Below are 20,661 nucleotides of genomic sequence, written 5' to 3' on the forward strand. Positions count from 1 at the left end.
AAAAAAAATGTAAAGTTTCTACAAACCCATCATACCTCATGTGAAAAGCTTGAGTTAGATATGTTTCATAATTCAAATTTTTTAAAATTTTGTGAAATATGGTACATATATTACATATTACACAACATGTTTTAGTAGCCTGCAACACACATTAATATTTTTGTAATTGAACATATTAACATGCTAAATTTATTAAAGACCCAAAATATTATTGTTTATATTAATTTTTACTGCCAAATCAATTTATGCCAAACGTACAAATTAATTTTCAGTTTGCAAAGCCTTTTGGATTTCTGAAACTGTGTATCAGGGATTGTAGATCCATATCCTGAAGAAAAAATAGTTTTATTTTGGGTCTGTCCAGATAGGAGGACCAGGGTGTAAGTCAGCCAGAGAGACAAGGAAAATTTTGGATCTACAGGAGAAAGAACTTTCAAACAGCAAAGGTCACCCAAAAATGGAATACCAACTTCTAGGTAAGTCATGAATTCCTAGTCACTGTGCTCAAACACAGGTGACTTATACAGTTGCCTTTTATTCTGTAGAAGTTGTTTTTATCATAATGATAAATACATTTATCATTTATATTTATCATTATGGTCCTTTCTTTAATTCCAACATACAAAAAGCTAAAAGAGAACATTCTCTTTGATTGAACAAAAATAGTAACACTTTAAACAAATTTGAAAGTTAAAATCAAAAGTCAAGCTTTCGATAAATAAAGAATAGACTGTAAGCAGAGGTCTTGTCTGTCGTGGTTGCTACTAATTTGATATCTAGCTTTCATACATGCCTATGATACATTAGGCACGCAATAAACAGTTGGGAATAATTTTTTTTTTGAGACGGAGTCTTGCTCTGTCACCCAAGCTGGAGTGTGATGGCAGATCTCGGCTCACTGCAACCTCTGCCTCCTGGGTTCAAGCGATTCTTCCACCCCAGCCTCCTGAGTAGCTGACATTACAGGCATCCGTCATCATGCCCGGCTAATTTTTGTATTTTTGTAGAGACAGGGTTTCATTATGTTGGCCATGCTGATCTTGAACTCCTGACCTCAAGTGATTCGCCCACCTCAGCCTCCCAAAGTGCTGGGATTACAGGCGTGAGCCACCTCGCCTGGCCTTCAGTTGGGAATAAATTAATGGAAGACTGTGCTTTATCAATATAACCATATTTAAAATTTATAAGTAAACTTTACATTTGGAATTGGAAAATTCAATGACATAAATCAAAACATGTTTTCCTCCTGAAGTTTCTATTTTGAATAGGACTAATTATTCTAATCCAATTGTATTGCTTAAATACTTTTTCATTACTTTTGATTCAGTAAAGGAATACTTGGTATAAGTATTGGCTCAGCTTTGTAAAAAATACAATAAAGAACATGCTAATTGTGTTGTGAAAAAAACATGAATTTACAGAATGTTTCAGTTTTTATTCTTTCTTTTAATGATTGGTTCAAATTTCTTTGGTAATTTTGACAGGGCAGTTTGGAAATGTATTGTTCAGTTTCTGTCTTTTTCACAAGGATCTTTCATGCTTTTTGGGTTGCATGTCAGCATTTTACTTAGGCTTTGAAATTCTGTGTCTGACAAAAAGATGAAATATAATAATCTCTTTCCCTAAAATGTCTAAGATCACATGGCCGAAGCTGTCATGTTGGCTCTCAGTTTATCAATAGACCAAAGAAATAATAATCAGAGCATATCAAAATTTCAGGTAAGAAAATTTTTGAGTAAGATGATTTTAAAAAATCAACTTTGACCTAGGCTTTGAGACAACAGCCAATTCACTTCTTTATTGGATGACTGAAAAACAGCCCCCTCCCCTTGCCGTCTTAGAGTGGAAAACATGGCCAGCTATCAGAGTTCTCTCAACCACATGTCAGCCAACAAGACTTTCAGATTTCTTTTTGGTTATAAATCCTGCTCAGAACAAAGATCCTTTATTGACGACTCTGACAAGGTAATGAGAGGTATCCATGCTGTCTGTCATTCTAACAATCCAGGTGTGCTCTGCTTTTTCTGTTAAGGTTTAGATTGAGGCATTCAAAGAATTGTTCATAATACGTGGTGAAGAAATATTCTTTGCAAAATAAAAATCTGACTTTCACATGGTATATTTAGCTATAGAACAATGTGTTGTCTCATTTTTATGTTACTATTTCTTTTGATTTTAAATTTTAAAATTTTCTCCCAAATTTTGTGACTGAGTCATGTAACTGCTTGGCCGGTTAGAGATTATGAGGGTGAGACTCCAGTGACAAGAATAATCTTCCACTCTTTATGCCATTGACGTAATGTGTGGATGCCATCAATAGTAATGGAGTTTCACTTCCACTGTGGCTATGTGTCTCTACTGCCAAATGAAATGTTTTTGCAGAATAAAATTGTAGTAATATTTTAAATAATATACAATTAATATATATTATTGGTTTAATTATATTCTTCTGATTTTCAAATGAATCAAAAAGTCAATCAAAAAGTCATTCAAAAGTCATTTTTAATATTATTGACACCTTCAACCCATGTTGGTCCCTTGTACCCCATGGCTGTTTGCTTTGCTTCAAGAAGAGTAAATCTTTATGTTTTTGTTTGTGTTTCACTTTTTAAATTGTGGTAAGATACACATAACACAAAGTTCATTATCTTAATCATTTTAAGTATAGAGTTAAGAGTATTAAATACATTCACAATATTCTGCAATCATCACTGCCACCCATTTTCAGATCTCTTTTTATCATCCCAAACTGAAATTGTGTATTCATTAAACAATAACTCCCCATTTCCCCCTCCTCCCAGCCCCTGGCAACCAACATTCTACTTTCTGTCTCTATAATTTTGACTATTCTAGGTATGTTATATAAGTGAAATTTACAGTATTTGTCTTTTTTGTGATGACTTATTTCACTTAGCACAATGTCCTCAAGGTTCATCCATGTTGTAGCAAATCATCATATTTTAAACTCCTCTTTAGAACAAAATTTTCCCCAGTTTTTCAATTCCTTGACAGTTTTCCATGTTCTTTATATTCTACAGCTTGAGGGTAAAACTTACAAGCTGAAGGTATTGAATACATTTATAAGAGAAATTTCAAAGATTAAACTTTAAAAATATTCAGAATCCAAAAGTGTGATATACAAAGAGAATAGGAATTTTTTTTTTTTTTAAATGGAACTTTCTGCACTACAAACATACCTGGCACACTTTCGAAACTCAATATTCTCACTTGTTGAGTGAATAAACCAATACAAGAGTTGATCATTTTACAATTTAAGACAAACTAGATTTTTTGACCAAAATAAAAAAACCCTCTTCTTAAAGATTTTCAATATTCCATCACTCCTTTGACATTATTGCCTAGGAAATTGATTCTAATAGTTTTTAATGAGTGTGAATTGCTTGAGCAACTGACCAAAGAGACTTCCAGACAGCAACCCAGGGACTGAAAAGGTGAAGTGTCCCTAAGGTCATGGGTACCTAAGAGATGGTGCTAACAAGGGGAGAGAGGCTTTCATTTTTGAGTGGAAAGCAAGCAATGGTAAATTTCTATCTCAGAACGTTTTTCTGGGGTTGGTCCTAAAATAAAAGGTCAGTTCCTGAATGATGGGACTAAAGAGGAGAGACGGAAGAATAATGTAAGGTTTTCAGAGGGAGTAGTCACAATAGCTTTCAGAGGAAGTATTGGTTTTCTTGCATCTTTCTGCAGTTAACATTTCATTTCCTCCTCTAAGGTGGATCCTGTTTTAGTGAATAATTAGTATTTAGTTTAATCCACGCTTGTACTAATGCATCATAGTTGATTTCCACCAGTAGTTTTAATTGTTTCATGGTTGCAGATATAAAGGGCAATGAACAAATTGAAAAATATTCTTGGAGAGAAGCTTGTGATATTGGCAGCTCAAGAATGGACAGAAAGCATGGAAAATATGTATTGAATGTTGAGCACTCTGAAAACCAGCCGGTGAGTGTCCTTGCTCCATTTTGATAGTTTGCCTATATTACAGTTTCATTTTCAGCATTTAAAAGCAGTTTAATCTCTTCATTACTATCTAGCCAAGATCATAATTTTGCATTCTTCTCCAAAATAAAGAGCATCCCTGTATCAATTTTTGTGCTATAACTTTCATGTTTTATTTTGCTGTGTTATATATTTAGGTATTAATTTAAATATGTATAGCTATAAAGTATTAGAAATGTTTCTATGGCCATAGGATATACAAATAGATCCATTTAACTTTCTATATTCACCTTCATGTAAACACAAACTCCAATGATGTCAGTGTTTTTTTTATTAAGTTCTAGTTTTACAATTGGATATTTAGAATTTTTAGACCTGTCAGAACTCAGATTTCTTAATATGCTGAAAAACCAGATATTAATTCTAGATATTAATATTCCTAAGAAAGAAAGCCTCCAAAAATACCTGCTCTGTGTCATAATATGACTATTTTGTCTGCTTTTTAAAAAATATTTTTATACCAAAAACCAAGCCTTTAGTGAATAGTTATCATAATCATATATCTGTATCATATACAGATTTTATGTATCTATTTATATCCAACCAAATAATCTTTGACTTCAGAAAAAAGGAAGGACATGTAATGAAAATTAAAATAGTGAGTTAAAATTCACTGCCTGAAGAATGAATGAAACACGTGTGAAGAAATAGCTTGCTTTTGTCTTATGGAGCTGTGGTAATCAGCCTGTGTAACTCATGAGATAAACCAAAGAAGAAAGTCCTGTTTCTCAGTAAGTGTTAATACAAGAATCCTATAGAGGATTTCTGGTTCACCAAAAGAACCAAGATCTTCAGTCCCTGGGTTGGTGTCTAGAAGTCTACTTGGTCAGTTGCTCAGGCAACGCTGTAATCGGATCTTCAAGATGTCCAAATACTCAGGTGGAAAAAAAAATTATCCTTGGCCAGGTATGTATCATCTTGATAGTTTTTCTGATAATAACAAATGTAAAGGTGTTTGCAAATATTAGCTTACATTGTTTTTTTTTACAGCATATATCTGGATAGCTGACTAAATATTTTACTTTATTATATTATTCAGGCATAGATATAACAATATTTTTCTCTTCAAGCCAAATTCAATAATGGAATTTAAAAAGTATTTGAAGATTATAAACACACAGAAAATAAATTTTGATGTCCTTGTTTTTCTGTTAGGGATCTAAGAAATCTCAAGTTAATCCTTATTAAGTTAGGGTAAAAAACTTATAGAATGTACTTTAGTAAGTACAACTAATGCATTTCAGTTGCCTGCAGCCATTATTAGCTAATGCTGATTATGCTAATGCTGGTTAAACATTATTTACAGCTCTTCAGCTCTTCCAGTTTTGAATAGAGACTCCATCTGTACTAAGAGTCAGAGCAACCTGACACAGTAAAATTATTACTTAGTCTGCAAACTGGGCCTAGATCACAGGTTCCCCATCCTTAGTGTAGACCCACTCATCACCTTCCTGTCTGAAAGGGCTGGGATTCTAACAGGGCCAGAAAATTCTGGGAAACTGCCCCGCTGAGTGAGTTTCACTTTGTTTGCAAAGTGCATTAAAATGTTCAGGTTCACCAGCCACAAGCAAATTGGATGTAATGAAAACAACAGGATCAGCACCTAGTTAAATAAGCAAGGGTATTAACAAAGATAAATTCAACTTATTGAAATTTGCATAATGAATAGTAGGTAGAATTTTGTTTATTCATATTTGATAAGCATGGGACTGATATCTATTTCTTTTATATTGTACTTACAGAAAAAATTAACTTAGCTAATTGTCTACTGCCAGGAGTATCCCATCTTACCTATATTTAATGACAATTTTATATTTTTGAATTTTTAATAATAATTCCTAATGGGTCAATGATTATGTATCATTCTGGTTTGACAGTTTTTATGGAACTCACTGGTTGGTTGGCCAGTAATTTCTATAACTATTAGTAATGGGTTATTAAATCAACACAAAGACAACTAGTGGCAGTAGCGGTAGTAATTAAAATACTATTACTAATAACAAGAATGATAGTTAACACCTATTCAGTGGGCATTATGTGCCAGACATTGCTCCAAGCATTTGGCAGTTATTTACTCAGTGATCATATGAGCAAATCTGTAAGTGGGTAATTTTAGTATTCTCCTTTTGAAGCTGATAGGAGTGGCCAAAGATAACCTTGATTCACAGCTAGAAAGTAAATATTATCATCCTGTGAGATGAAGAGCCTTGGATCATTCTACATTATGATTCATATGTAACAAAACTTTTGGCTGGGTACAGCTGCTCATGCTTACAATGCCAGCATCTTGAGAGGGCAGAGCCAGAGGATTGCTTGAGCCCAGGAGATCTAGACCATCCTGGGCAACATATGGAGACCCCATCACTATGAAAAATAACATAAAAAATAATTAGATGAACATGAAGGCATACACCTATAGTCATGGCTACTCAGAAGGCTGAGATGAGAGGACTGCTTGAGCCTTGGGAGGTCGAGGTTTCAGTGAACCATGATTGTGTCTCTGCACTACAGCCTGGGTTACAGAGAGAGATCCCATCTCAACAAAACAAAACAAAATGAAACAAAACAAAAAACTTTTCCACAAGATCCATAAATTCCTGAATCTACTCCTCTCTTATGTTCACTTTATCTTATCCTTCCCTTCTTTTAACACACCCCTTCCCTAAAGTCTTTCACCGCCAACTCAGTCATTTTCAATCCTTATTTACTTCTTCTTCTGAATAATTTACAATTATTGCATTTATTTGTTAATTATACACTAACCTGTTTTACCTCCCTCCCTGTTAGCAAATAGACTCCTTGAGAGTAGAGACCTGTATTGTTGTGGACTGTTTTTACATTGCTCTATGCCCAAGAGGAACCCAGCACAAACATACTGCAAATTCAACAAATGGTTTGTCTTCTGTGTCACTGTGATAGGCTTGCAAGTTTCATTGGATACAGCATGGTATGAATTATGTAAAGCAGTCACTTTGTGTAAGAATTTTTCACTAGTATCATGTAGTAAAGTATATACTACATTACTATATTAGCATAGCATGGCATAGCATAACAATATACTATTCCTAGTATAGGGTAGTGGAGTACATGGGCCTTAACACTGGAAGGTCTGAGCTCCCATGCTAGCTATTGTGTCATGATGACAAATCATTTCAACTCTTTTCACTTCAATGTTTTCATTTCCAAAATGACCTGAACAGGTTGTACCCAATAAGATGCAAGGACTTCAGCTCACCATCGTCTTCCTTATAGAGGCTTCTTAATATATGCTCCACATACAGCAGCTTGCAACATAAGGATATTCAATCCATTTATGTAATATCATGAGCAAGAGGATACATATTCCTGACTAGAACTTTAGTAACCTACCAAAATTAGTTAAAATATAATATATAATAATCTGTCTAGATTTTTTTATCTTCAGGGGATAAGAAAACATTTATTCCTTTTAAAAGTCATACTCTTAGGTGCATTTGATAGAAGAATTTTGTTTTAGCAACTCAACACCATGGTTTCCTAGGCTTCCTACTCACTTCCACTCTGCCTTTGTAGCCAATCACACGTCCAAATGACCAAGAGGCTCACAGTTCCATATGCTGGTGTCTACCTTCAAATGATATAACCAGTGATGTCTCTCCCAACTTAACTGGGGTCTGCGTGAACCCAGGAGTCCTTGCACATTCAAGATGTCTACAGTCAGAATCCTGTTACACACAGGTAATGTTTAGCACAGGAGCTTTTATTCAGGTTGGGATGTGCTCTATATGGGCATGTACTTTGCCTATTCTTTCCCAAGAAATGTACTTAATTACTTAATTGATTTATATTTGTATTAAGCATTTGCTGTATTCTCAGTATAGGTACAAATCACTGTGAGGCGATTCACAAGAAAATAAATATTTGCTAGTCTCTGTTTTCTAAGAGCTAATATTCTAATCAGGGACTCAAACATCCATAATAGATAGAGAACATACATGAAAATCAAAGGAATAAGTGTAAGGTGCAAATGCAAGGTTAGGGTGGGGCAGATGAATAAGAATGTTGGCAATATTAGGGTTTAATTCACCATTAGACTCTGATGGGAGACTGTCATATTTAAAGTTTCATGGGTCCTATTCTTTTGGTGATCACCTTATATTCTTACTCTGTGCAGCCTCCGAACCTGTGTGTGGCACTTTCTTTAGCTCCCTGGGTTCTGGCCTCTGGTGTATATGACCTTAACACAGAAACCTTACTGTTCTCTGGAGCATCTCCACTAGCTTTGGAAACCAGACTCAGCTCTCTTTGGTTCCTGACCTCATGTCCTGTAGGCTGAATGAACTTTACCTCATGACGGTATCTTTAAGTCTTCAGCCCTTGTATAGAAATTTAACATTGACTATAAATTACCAATAGGGCTTGGCAGTTTGGTTTGGTTCCCCAGACTCTGAAATTCCTTTCTTTCACTGCTTAGTCTTGCTATAGAGACTCAGTAGAGAGCCTCTGAGCCTTGTTTCTTGATTCTGGACAAAACAATATGAACTTTATACTGTTTCTGGGACAATGTGAAAGAATAAGTAAGCTCAGTAGGATGGAGTTAGAAAATGTTTCTTCTTGTTGGCAGAGATAAAGTATCCATATCAATCATGGAATTAAAGGAGGTCTTCAATAACACTGAGTCTGCTAGCTCTTTTTTTTATCTGTATTTTTTATTTTTTGTTTTTTGAGGCATGTTCTCATTCTGTCACCTAGGCTGGAGCGCAGTGGCACAATCACATCTCACTGCAGCTTCAACCTTCTGGGCTTAAACAATCCTCCCATCTCAGCCTGCTAAGTAGCTAGGACCACATGCATATGCCACCATGCCTGGCTAATTTTTGTATTTTTTGTAGAGTTGAGGTCTTGCCATGTAGCCCAGGCTGGTCTCAACCTCCTGGGCTCAAGGGATCCACCCACTTCAGCCTCCCCAAATGCTAGGATTACAAGCATGAACCTCCATGCCCAGCCTCCGCTGATTCTTAAACTTGACTGCATATTAGAATCACCTGGGGACTGTTTAAGAAAAAAATCAAGTGCCTGAGCCCCACCCCAGACTAATTAAATCAGAAACTCTGGGGGGTGGGGCCCATACAACAATAGTTTTTAAAAGCTACCCAGATGAATCTAATGTACAACTAGTGATGAGAATGACTGATCTAGTCCCATTAAATCATTTAACAATTAGGGAAAATATGGCTCAGGAAAGTTTAGAGAGTTGCTAGAACTCACACAGTTTTTGCCAGAAGGGGCCAAAGCAGGAGGAGAACTTAGTTTCCTTTTGTCTGATCATGTACATTTTATTCCACTAAAGGGCTCTTTTTAAGTTTGTGTGATGCGGTGTTATAGACTCCTCTCCCAGATGTACATAAGCCTTTTTGCCACTTTTCTTGAACCTCCTTTTCAGTGCTTCCCATCAAGGAAAGAGGACGTTATTTGTCCTAGGGCTAACTTGGTCTTAGTGGCCCTCATTTCCCTGGCCTTGGTGACCACTGCCCTCATTCTTTCACTGCTGTCTTGGTGTCATCAGGCTTTTCATGAAACTCTAGTCTTCCAACAAATACCATGGCACATATTTTGTAACATTTCAGACCTACTGTATTCTGTCTGAAAAGTATGAGTTTTGTATTCTATTCCTTGAAGATCTTGCTTTCATCCAGGTAATAGTGAAATAATCTGTTGGACTCCAAAGTGCTTGTTTCTAAATTCTATATTATACTGCATCCAAAACAAAAATAATATTTTTGAAAACTAATGACTTTATGTATATTATTTTTAACCTTCTCAACAACAATATGAGATGTTGTTCTTGCATTAAAAAAAGGTAGGGGTGAGAGACGAAAGAATAAGAGGAATACAGAGGATTTTTTAGGGCAGTGAGACTGCTCTGCATGATACTGTAATGGTAAATACATGTCATCATATAGTTGTCCAAACCCATAGAGTGTACACCACCAAGAGTGAACCCTAGAGCCAAGATGGCCGAATAAGAACAGCTCTGGTCCCCAGCTCCCAGCGTGAGAGACGCAGAAGATGGGTGATTTCTGCATTTCCATCTGAGCTTTGAAGAGAGCAGTGGTTCTCCCAGCACACAGCTGGAGATCTGAGAACGGGCAGACTGCCTCCTCAAGTGGGTCCCTGACCCCTGACCCCCGAGCAGCCTAACTGGGAGGCACCCCCCAGTAGGGGCAGACTGACACCTCACACGGCCGGGTACTCCTCTGAGACAAAAATTCCAGAGGAACGATCAGACAGCAGCATTCGCAGTTCATGAAAATCTGCTGTTCTGCAGCCACCACTGCTTATACCCAGGCAAACAGGGTCTGGAGTGGACCTCTAGCAAACTCCAACAGACCTGAAGCTGAGGGTTCTGTCTGTTAGAAGGAAAACTAACAAACAGAAAGGACATCCAAACTAAAAACCCATTGGTACATCATCATCATCAAAGACCAAAAGTAGATAAAACCACAAAGATGGGGAAAAAACAGAGCAGAAAAACTGGAAACTCTAAAAAGCAGAGCGCCTCTCCTCCTCCAAAGGAACGCAGTTCCTCACCAGCAACGGAACAAAGCTGGATGGAGAATGACTTTGACAAGTTGAGAGAAGAAGGCTTCAGACAATGAAACTACTCTGAGCTACAGGAGGAAATTCAAACCAAAGGCAAAGAAGTTGAAAACTTTGAAAAAAATTTAGACGAATGCATAACTGGAATAATCAATACAGAGAAGTGCTTAAAGGAGCTGATGGAGCTGAAATCCAAGGCTCGAGAACTACATGAAGAATGCAGAAGCCTCAGGAGCCGATGCGATCAACTCGAAGAAAGGGTATCAGTGATGGAAGATGAAATGAATGAAATGAAGCAAGAAGGGAAGTTTAGAGAAAAAAGAATAAAAAGAAATGAACAAAGCCTCCAAGAAACATGGGACTATGTGAAAAGACCAAATCTACGTCTGATTGGTGTACCTGAAAGCGACGGGGAGAATGGAACCAAGTTGGAAAACACTCTGCAGGATATTATCCAGGAGAACTTCCCCAATCTAGCAAGGCAGGCCAACATTCAGATTCAGGAAATACAGAGAATGCCACAAAGATACTCCTCGAGAAGAGCAACTCTAAGACACGTAATTGTCAGATTCACCAAAGTTGAAATGAAGGAAAAAATGTTAAGGGCAGCCAGAGAGAAAGGTTGGGTTACCCTCAAAGGGAAGCCCATCAGACTAACAGTGGATCTCTCAGCAGAAACCCTACAAGCCAGAAGAGAGTGGGGGCCAATATTCAACATTCTTAAAGAAGAGAATTTTCAACCCAGAATTTCATATCCAGCCAAACTAAGCTTCATAAGTGAAGGAGAAATAAAATACTTTACAGACAGGCAAATGCTGAGAGATTTTGTCACCACCAGGCCTGCCCTAAAAGAGCTCCTGAAGGAAGCACTAAACATGGAAAGGAACAACCGGTACCAGCCACTGCAAAATCATGCCAAATTGTAAAGACCATCGAGGCTAGGAAGAAACCGCATCAACTAATGAGCAAAATAACCAGCTAACATCATAATGACAGGATCAAATTCACACATAACAATATTAACTTTAAATGTAAATGGACTAAATGCTCCAATTAAAAGACACAGACTGGCAAACTGGATAGAGTCAAGACCCATCAGCGTGCTGTATTCAGGAAACCCATCTCACGTGCAGAGACACACATAGGCTCAAAATAAAAGGATGGAGGAAGATCTACCAAGCAAATGGAAAACAAAAAAAGGCAGGGGTTGCAATCCTAGTCTCTGATAAAACAGACTTTAAACCAACAAAGATCAAAAGAGACAAAGAAGGCCATTACATAATGGTAAAGGGATCAATTCAACAAGAAGAGCTAACTATCCTAAATATATACGCACCCAATACAGGAGCACCCAGATTCATAAAGCAAGTCCTGAGTGACCTAGAAAGAGACTTAGACTCCCACACATTAATAATGGGAGACTTTAACACCCCACTGTCAACATTAGACAGATCAATGAGACAGAAAGTCAACAAGGATACCCAGGAATTGAACTCAGCTCTGCACCATGTGGACCTAATAGACATTTACAGAACTCTCCACCCCAAATCAACAGAATATACATTTTTTTCAGCACCACACCACACCTATTCCAAAATTGACCACATACTTGGAAGTAAAGCTCTCCTCAGCAAATGTAAAAGAATAGAAATTATAACAAACTGTCTCTCAGACCACAGTGCAATCAAACTAGAACTCAGGATTAAGAGACTCACTCAAAACCGCTCAACTACATGGAAACTGAACAACCTGCTCCTGAATGACTACTGGGTACATAACAAAATGAAGGCAGAAATAAAGAAGTTCTTTGAAACCAATGAGAACAAAGACACAAGATACCAGAATCTCTGGGACGCATTCAAAGCAGTGTGTAGAGGGAAATTTATAGCACTAAATGCACACAAGAGAAAGCAGGAAAGATCCAAAATTGACACCCTAACATCACAATTAAAAGAACTAGAAAAGCAAGAGCAAACACATTCAAAAGCTAGCAGAAGGCAAGAAATAACTAAAATCAGAGCAGAACTGAAGGAAATAGAGACACAAAAAACCCTTCAAAAAATTAATGAATCCAGGAGCTGGTTTTTTGAAAGGATCAACAAAATTGATAGACCACTAGCAAGACTAATAAAGAAGAAAAGAGAGAAGAATCAAATAGATGCAATAAAAAATGATAAAGGGGACATCACCACCGATCCCACAGGAATACAAACTACCATCAGAGAATACTACAAACACCTCTACGCAAATAAACTAGAAAATCTAGAAGAAATGGATAAATTCCTGGACACATACAGCCTCCCAAGACTAAACCAGGAAGAAGTTGAATCTCTGAGTAGACCAATAACAGGCTCTGAAATTGTGGCAATAATCAATAGCCTACCAACCAAAAAGAGTACAGGACCAGATGGATTCACAGCCGAATTCTACCAGAGGTACAAGGAGGAACTGGTACCACTCCTTCTGAAACTATTCCAATCAATAGAAAAAGAGGCAATCCTCCCTAACTCATTTTATGAGGCCAGCATCATCCTGATACCAAAGCCTGGCAGAGACACAACCAAAAAAGAGAATTTTAGACCAATATCCTTGATGAACATTGATGCAAAAATCCTCAATAAAATACTGGCAAACCGAATCCAGCAACACATCAAAAAGCTTAACCACCGTGATCAAGTGGGCTTCATCCCTGGGATGCAAGGCTGGTTCAATATACGCAAATCAATAAATGTAATCCAGCATATAAACAGAACCAAAGACAAAAACCACATGATTATCTCAATAGATGCAGAAAAGGCCTTTGACAAAATTCAACAACCCTTCATGCTAAAAACTCTCAATAAATTAGGTATTGATGGGACGTATCTCAAAATAATAAGAGCTATCTATGACAAACATACAGCCAATATCATACTGAATGAGCAAAAACCGGAAGCATTCCCTTTGAAAACTGGCACAAGACAGGGATGCCCTCTCTCACCACTCCTATTCAACATAGTGTTGGAAGTTCTGGCCAGGGCAATTAGGCAGGAGAAGGAAATAAAGGGTATTCAATTAGGAAAAGAGGAAGCCAAATTGTCCCTGTTTGCAGATGACATGATTGTATATCTAGAAAACCCCATTGTCTCAGCCCAAAATCTCCTTAAGCTGATAAGCAACTTCAGCAAAGTCTCAGGATACAAAATCAATGTACAAAAATCACAAGCATTCTTATACACCAACAACAGACAAACAGAGAGCCAAATCATGAGTGAACTCCCATTCACAATTGCTTCAAAGAGAATAAAATACCTAGGAATCCAACTTACAAGGGACGTGAAGGACCTCTTCAAGGAGAACTACAAACCACTGCTCAATGAAATCAAAGAGGATACAAAGAAATGGAAGAACATTCCATGCTCATGGGTAGGAAGAATCAATATCGTGAAAATGGCCATACTGCCCAAGGTAATTTACAGATTCAATGCCATCCCCATCAAGCTACCAATGATTTTCTTCACAGAATTGGAAAAAACCACTTTAAAGTTCATATGGAACCAAAAAAGAGCCCGCATCGCCAAGTCAATCCTAAGCCAAAAGAGCAAAGCTGGAGGCATGACACTACCTGACTTCAAACTATACTACAAGTCTACAGTAACCAAAACAGCATGGTACTGGTACCAAAACAGAGATATAGATCAATGGAACAGAACAGAGCCGTCAGAAATAATGCCACGTATCTACAACTATCTGATCTTTGACAAACCCGACAAAAACAAGCAATGGGGAAAGGATTCCCTATTTAATAAATGGTGCTGGGAAAACTGGCTAGCCATATGTAGAAAGCTGAAATTGGATCCCTTCCTTACACCTTATACAAAAATCAATTCAAGATGGATTAAAGACTTAAACGTTAGACCTAAAACCATAAAAACCCTAGAAGAAAACCTAGGCATTACCATTCAGGACATAGGCATGGGCAAGGACTTCATGTCTAAAACACCAAAAGCAATGGCAACAAAAGCCAAAATTGACAAATGGGATCTAATTAAACTAAAGAGCTTCTGCACAGCAAAAGAAACTACCATCAGAGTGAACAGGCAACCTACAAAATGGGAGAAAATCTTCGCAACCTACTCATCTGACAAAGGGCTAATATCCAGAATCTACAATGAACTCAAACGAATTTACAAGAAAAAAACAAACAACCCCATCAAAAAGTGGGCAAAGGACATGAACAGACACTTCTCAAAAGAAGACATTTATGCAGCCAAAAAACACATGAAAAAATGCTCACCATCACTGGCCATCAGAGAAATGCAAATCAAAACCACAATGAGATACCATCTCACACCAGTTAGAATGGCAATCATTAAAAAGTCAGGAAACAACAGGTGCTGGAGAGGATGTGGAGAAATAGGAACACTTTTACACTGTTGGTGGGACTGTAAACTAGTTCAACCATTGTGGAAGTCAGTGTGGCGATTCCTCAGGGATCTAGAAGTAGAAATACCATTTGACCCAGCCATCCCATTACTGGGTATATACCCAAAGGACTACAAATCCTGCTGCTATAAAGACACATGCACACATATGTTTATTGAGGCACTATTCACAATAGCAAAGACTTGGATCTAACCCAAATGTCCAACAATGCTAGACTGGATTAAGAAAATGTGGCACATATACACCATGGAATACTATGCAGCCATAAAAAATGATGAGTTCATGTCCTTTGTAGGGACATGGATGAAATTGGAAATCATCATTCTCAGTAAACTATTGCAAGGACAAAAAATCAAACACCGCATGTTCTCACTCATAGGTGGGAATTGAACAATGAGAACACATGGATACAGGAAGGGAAACATCACACTCTGGGGACTGTTGTGGGGTGGGGGGAGGGGGGAGGGATAGCATTAGGAGATTTACCTAATGCTAAATGACGAGTTAATGGATGCAGCACACCAGCATGGCACATGTATACATATGTAACTAACCTGCACATTGTGCACATGTACCCTAAAACTTAAAGTATATTAATAATAATAATAATAAAAGAGTGAACCCTAAAGTAATCTGATAATGGTATATCATTTTAAGTTCATTAATTGTAACAAATGTTCTAGTCTGATGGGAGAAGTTGACAATTGGTGAGGCTGAACATGTGTGAGGGCAGGAGGGATGTGGGAAATCTCTGTATTTCCTGCTTAGTTTTGCTGTCAACCTAAAACTGCTCTAAAAATAAAGTCTGTTAAAAAGAAAAAAGACAAATGGAAAATAGAATAAGAGAAGATGAGATTTTGCAGATTTGTCTTTCTTCTAATGTAAGGGACAGCAGACAATTATTTCTACCTGTAGGAAAACATGGACTTCAAGCCCAACTTTCAGAGACACATAGTGACTCAAATGATGTTAACCCAATAAGTTATAAGTAATATAAAAGAGATGATAAATTGCAAGCATTTTTGTTTTTCATTGCTGATATTTTTATATACATGCTTAGGTAAAAGAATATTGCCGCAATGACTGGTCTATGTGGAAAGTCTTCCTGGCTTGTCTCTTAGCCTGTGTGATAATGACAGCAATTGGAGTACTTATAATATGCTTGGTGAATAACAAAGGATCTACCAATTCCTCCATTGTTATCCAGCTATCCACAAACAATGGAGAGTGTGTGACTGTCAAACCTGGAACACCCTCTCCTGCTTGTCCACCTACAGTGACCACCACTTCAACTGTACCTGCAAGTACAGCCACTGAAACTACAACTTCAACAGCTACAACTGCCACCACTTCCACAGAACCTACAGCTGTTGCAACTATCAATTAATTATAATTTGAACAGCCACAGCCATCACTTCAACTGAAACTTCAACCTCTACCACTTCAACTCAGTTTGCAACTATAATAGCTACTCCTATCACTTCAAGTGGAATCATGGCTGCAGTCACTTTAACAGCCTCTATAACCATTACAACTTCAACAAAATCAAGTCCTACTTCAACTTAAACTTACTTGACAACTCAAATAATCACCACTTCGACCATCTCTTTGACTGAATCAACAACTACATTCCCTTCAACTGAATCTGCAACCACTTCCACTTAACCTATAACTACTGTAACTTCTACTTAGCCTACAGTAACAATGCTCATCACTCTTTTCCAACAATGTATAATCTCCGCCTATTCATCTGAGGACTAAGCTCTGATTTTTTATCTTGCCCAAATTCCTTTCTAAGGGGTCTGGGGAGTCATGCCCTACAAACCATAAATTCTCATCAGATGGGTTATATTTAACCCTGTATATTGTGACTTACTTTCTAATCTGACTCTGGCATAACAAGGGAAAAAATCAAAATGTTTTACCCCAAAATATATTTCCTTGCCATACCTTGAAATTGTCCTGCAAAGTCTCTTGTGGAGAAACTCCACATTCTATAGAGAATATCCTTCACCCTTTGTTTTCCTTCCTTTCTTTCCAGATCCAGGAGATAATCAACGAAGAGCCAGGCACCCTTTTAGGTCTGATAAGAAACACTTTACAACCTGCTCTCTCTCTGAAGTCTGCTTTCTGAGAGATTCCTCTGCACAATAAAACTTGGTCTCCACAATCCTTTATCTTAACCTGAACATTCCTTTCCATGGATCTCAGGTCTTCAGATAAACTAAACCTATTGTCAACCAGAACATATTTAAATTTACCTATAGCCTGGAAGCCCCAACTTTGAGTTGTCCTGCCTTTCTGAACCAAGCCAATGTATTTCTTAAATGTATTTGATTGATGTCTCATGTCTCCCTAAAAATATATAAAACCAAACTGTACCCCAGCCACCTTGGACACACGTTCTCAGGACCTCCTGAGGGCTGTGTCATGAGCCATGGTCACTCATATTTGGCTCAGAATAAATCTCTTAAAATATTTTACAGAGTTTGACTCTTTTTGTCAACACATCCGAACCTGCAACCACAAATGCCACCATTACCACTTAAAATTTGATAGAACTAGCATCAGTCATCAAAATAACCTGTTCTATATTAAGTTAACTTTTAGTTATCACCAGTAATATTAGCCTAAAACTACTCACCACACTGGCTCTTCCCCAAAATTGAAATTGTACAATATGTGAGTCTAGTTCTAGCTAACATAACATTATTGCCTACATTAAAAGCTTCTGCAAAGCAAAGGGAATGAAATGAAAAGGCAGCCTGCAGAATAGGAGAAAATATTTGAAAATTGTATATCTAATAAGTGATTAATATCTAAAATATTTCAGGCATTCACATAAATCAATAGCAAAAAAACAAATAACCTGATTTAAAAATGGGCTAAAGATTGGAATATAAATTTTCCCAAAGAGGACATACAGATGTCCAACAGGTATGTGAAAAGGTGGTCAACAGCACTAACCATCAGGGAATTTAGAGTTAAAACTACTATGAGATATCACCTCACAGCTGTTAGTTTGACTATTATCAAAAAGTAAAGAGATAACAAATGTTATTGAGGATGTGGAGAATAAGGGACTCTTGTACACTGTTGGTGAGAATGTGAACTAATAAAGCCGTTATGGACAATAGTATTGGAGGTACCTCAAAAAATTAAAAACAGAACTACCATATGATCCAACAATCCCACTGCTGGGCATAAAATCAGTGTCTTGAGATATCTGCACTTCCATGTTCGCTTCAGTGTTATTCACAGTAGTCAAGATATGGGACCAATCTAAGCTTCCATCAGTGAATGAATGGATAAAGAACATGTGATATACATATATATGTATATACACATATATATGTGTATATACACATATACACACATATACGCACATATGTGTATATGTGTGTATATATACATACATATGTGTATGTATACATAGATATACATACACATATGTATATATATACATGCATACATATGTGTATGTATACATATATATGTATATGTGTGTATATACATATATATGTATATACATATAAAATATTTGTCTATATTCAGACTTTTAAAGGCTGAATAGTATTCCATTGTGTGTGTGTATACACACCATAAATTACAGCAATCAAGAGTGTTATATTGGTAAATGGAAAGAAGCATAGATCAGTGGACCAGAATAGAGAATGTAGAAAGAGATCTACAAACATATGGTCAATTCAACTTTGACAGATGTCCAAAGGCAATTCAGTGGGAAAAGAATAGTCTTTTCAATAGTTGGTGCTGAACAATTGAGCAATCTTATATACATACATACATATGTACATGTGTATATAATGTATCATGTACACACATGTACATATGTGTATATATACACACACAATTTATATATATACACAATTTATCATACATATGATACATATATACTATATATGTACGCACAATGGAATACTATTCAGCTTTTAAAAAGAAGGAAAGCCTAACATTTGCAACGACATGAATTAACTTGGAGTCTATTATGCTAAATAACATAGACCAGACACAGAAAGACAAATATTGCTTGATATCACTTACATGTGGAATCTAAAATAGTCAAACTTAGAGAAACAGAGAGTAGAAAGGTGGTTGCCAGTGGATGGTGGATAGAGAAAATAGGCAGATACAGGTCAAAGAGTACAAACTATCAGTTATAAGATGAATAAGTTCTAGAGATCTAATGTACAGTATGGTATCTATAGTTAATAATAATGTATTGCATACTTGAAAATTGCTAAGGTACTAGATCTCAAGTGTTCCCAATGCAAACACAAGAAAAATGATAATTATGTCAGGTGAAAAAATATGTTAATTAGCTCAATTGTGGGAATCATTACAAAGGTATACTTATATGAAAACACCATGTTGTATTCCTGGGAAATGCTGTGTTTATGAAAAAAAAACATGTTTTCCACCTTAAGTATATAAAATATACAAATTTTTCATCAATCATACCTTAATCTTTAAAAAATAAATTAATATAAAAAAGAAATATATTAATATATCAGTAAATATAATAAATGAAAATAGATTTTATTCTCCATCAATAAAAATTAAAAATAAGAGAATCCATAGAATCTTCAAAATAGCTTCTACAATTAACAAGTTGAGTAAAGGTGTAGGATATAAAGTCAATAGACAAAAATCAATTGTATTTCTATATACTATTAGAGTTGCTAGTACCATTTACAATAGCACAAAACATGACATGCACAGATATAAATCTAACTGAATATGTGCAAGAGCTATCTGCTGAAAACTACAAAGCACTTTTTAAACAAATCAGAGAAGACCTAAATAGAGAAATATACTGTGTTAATGGATTGGAAGAGTCAATGTTAAGATGTTCAGATTTCTCCATATTGGTCTAGAGTTTCAATGTAATCCCAATCAAAATATCAGGAATATTTTCTGTGAAATCAAGAAACTGGTTTTAAACTCTATGTGGAAAGGGGAAGGAACTAGAATAGCTAAAACAATTCTGAAAAAGAAAAGCTGAAAGAATCACAGTAATGATTTCAAGACTTACCATAAATTACAGCAATCAAGAGTGTTATATTGGTAAATGGAAAGAAGCATAGATCAATGGACCAGAATAGAGAATCTAGAAAGAGATCTACAAATATATGGTCAATTCAACTTTGACAAATGTCCGAAGGCAATTCAGTGGGAAAAGAATAGTCTTCAATAGTTGGTGCTGAACAATTGGGCAATTTTATACACATACACACATATGTACAACTGCCTAATTTTTCAGTGTATGTAAATATGCATATGTCCTTTTAAAAAATCTTTGACTCATACTTCCCACACTTTCAAAAAGTAACTCAAGATAGATTATAGACCTAAATGTAAAACCTAGGACTAGGAAATTTCTATAAGAAAACATAAGAGAAAATCTTTGTGGTCTTTGGTTTGGCAAACATTTCTTGTATTTGATAACAAAAGCACAATTCATAAAAGGAAATATTATAAATTGACTCCACCAAAATTAGTAACTTTTCCTCCTCAAAAAACACTCTCAGTAAAATGAAAATTCTACCTACAAATTGGGAAAAATATTTACAAAATATCTAACACTGGACTTATAGCTAGAATATATGCAGAATTCAT

The 20,661-nt window shown here is 36.3% G+C and overlaps 1 protein-coding gene across 3 annotated transcripts; it reads left to right on the plus strand.

Annotated features, from left to right (window-relative positions):
- The first annotated feature begins 457 nt into the window (after positions 1 to 457).
- On the plus strand, positions 458 to 17,413 carry DYNAP (dynactin associated protein). Of its 3 annotated transcripts, none has more exons than XM_054537981.2 (3): positions 458 to 476; positions 3,839 to 3,963; positions 16,085 to 17,413. In XM_054537981.2, exons 1-3 carry the CDS (start codon positions 458 to 460, stop codon positions 16,409 to 16,411), a joined length of 471 nt encoding a protein of 156 aa, XP_054393956.1. In that variant the 3' UTR covers positions 16,412 to 17,413. The 3 variants fall into 3 exon arrangements, 2 of the variants coding, with proteins under 2 accessions (XP_054393956.1, XP_024091608.3); XM_024235840.3 differs by lacking the exon at positions 458 to 476 and adding an exon at positions 7,573 to 7,737 and having other exon boundaries at positions 3,810 to 3,963; XR_008515952.1 differs by lacking the exon at positions 458 to 476 and having other exon boundaries at positions 3,880 to 3,963; positions 17,066 to 17,413.
- Positions 17,414 to 20,661: the final 3,248 nt, after the last annotated feature.

The sequence above is a fragment of the Pongo abelii genome, chromosome 17, assembly GCF_028885655.2.
Source record: "Pongo abelii isolate AG06213 chromosome 17, NHGRI_mPonAbe1-v2.0_pri, whole genome shotgun sequence".
NCBI lineage: Eukaryota > Metazoa > Chordata > Mammalia > Primates > Hominidae > Pongo > Pongo abelii.

Coding starts and splice junctions, on each gene's coding strand:
- DYNAP (XM_024235840.3), top strand. CDS start 3,829: ATGGTTGCAGATATAAAGGGCAATGAACAAATTGAAAAATATTCTTGG. Junction 3,964..7,572: donor AGCACTCTGAAAACCAGCCG/GTGAGTGTCCTT, acceptor CTGCCTTTGTAG/CCAATCACACGTCCAAATGA. Junction 7,738..16,084: donor CAGAATCCTGTTACACACAG/GTAATGTTTAGC, acceptor ATACATGCTTAG/GTAAAAGAATATTGCCGCAA.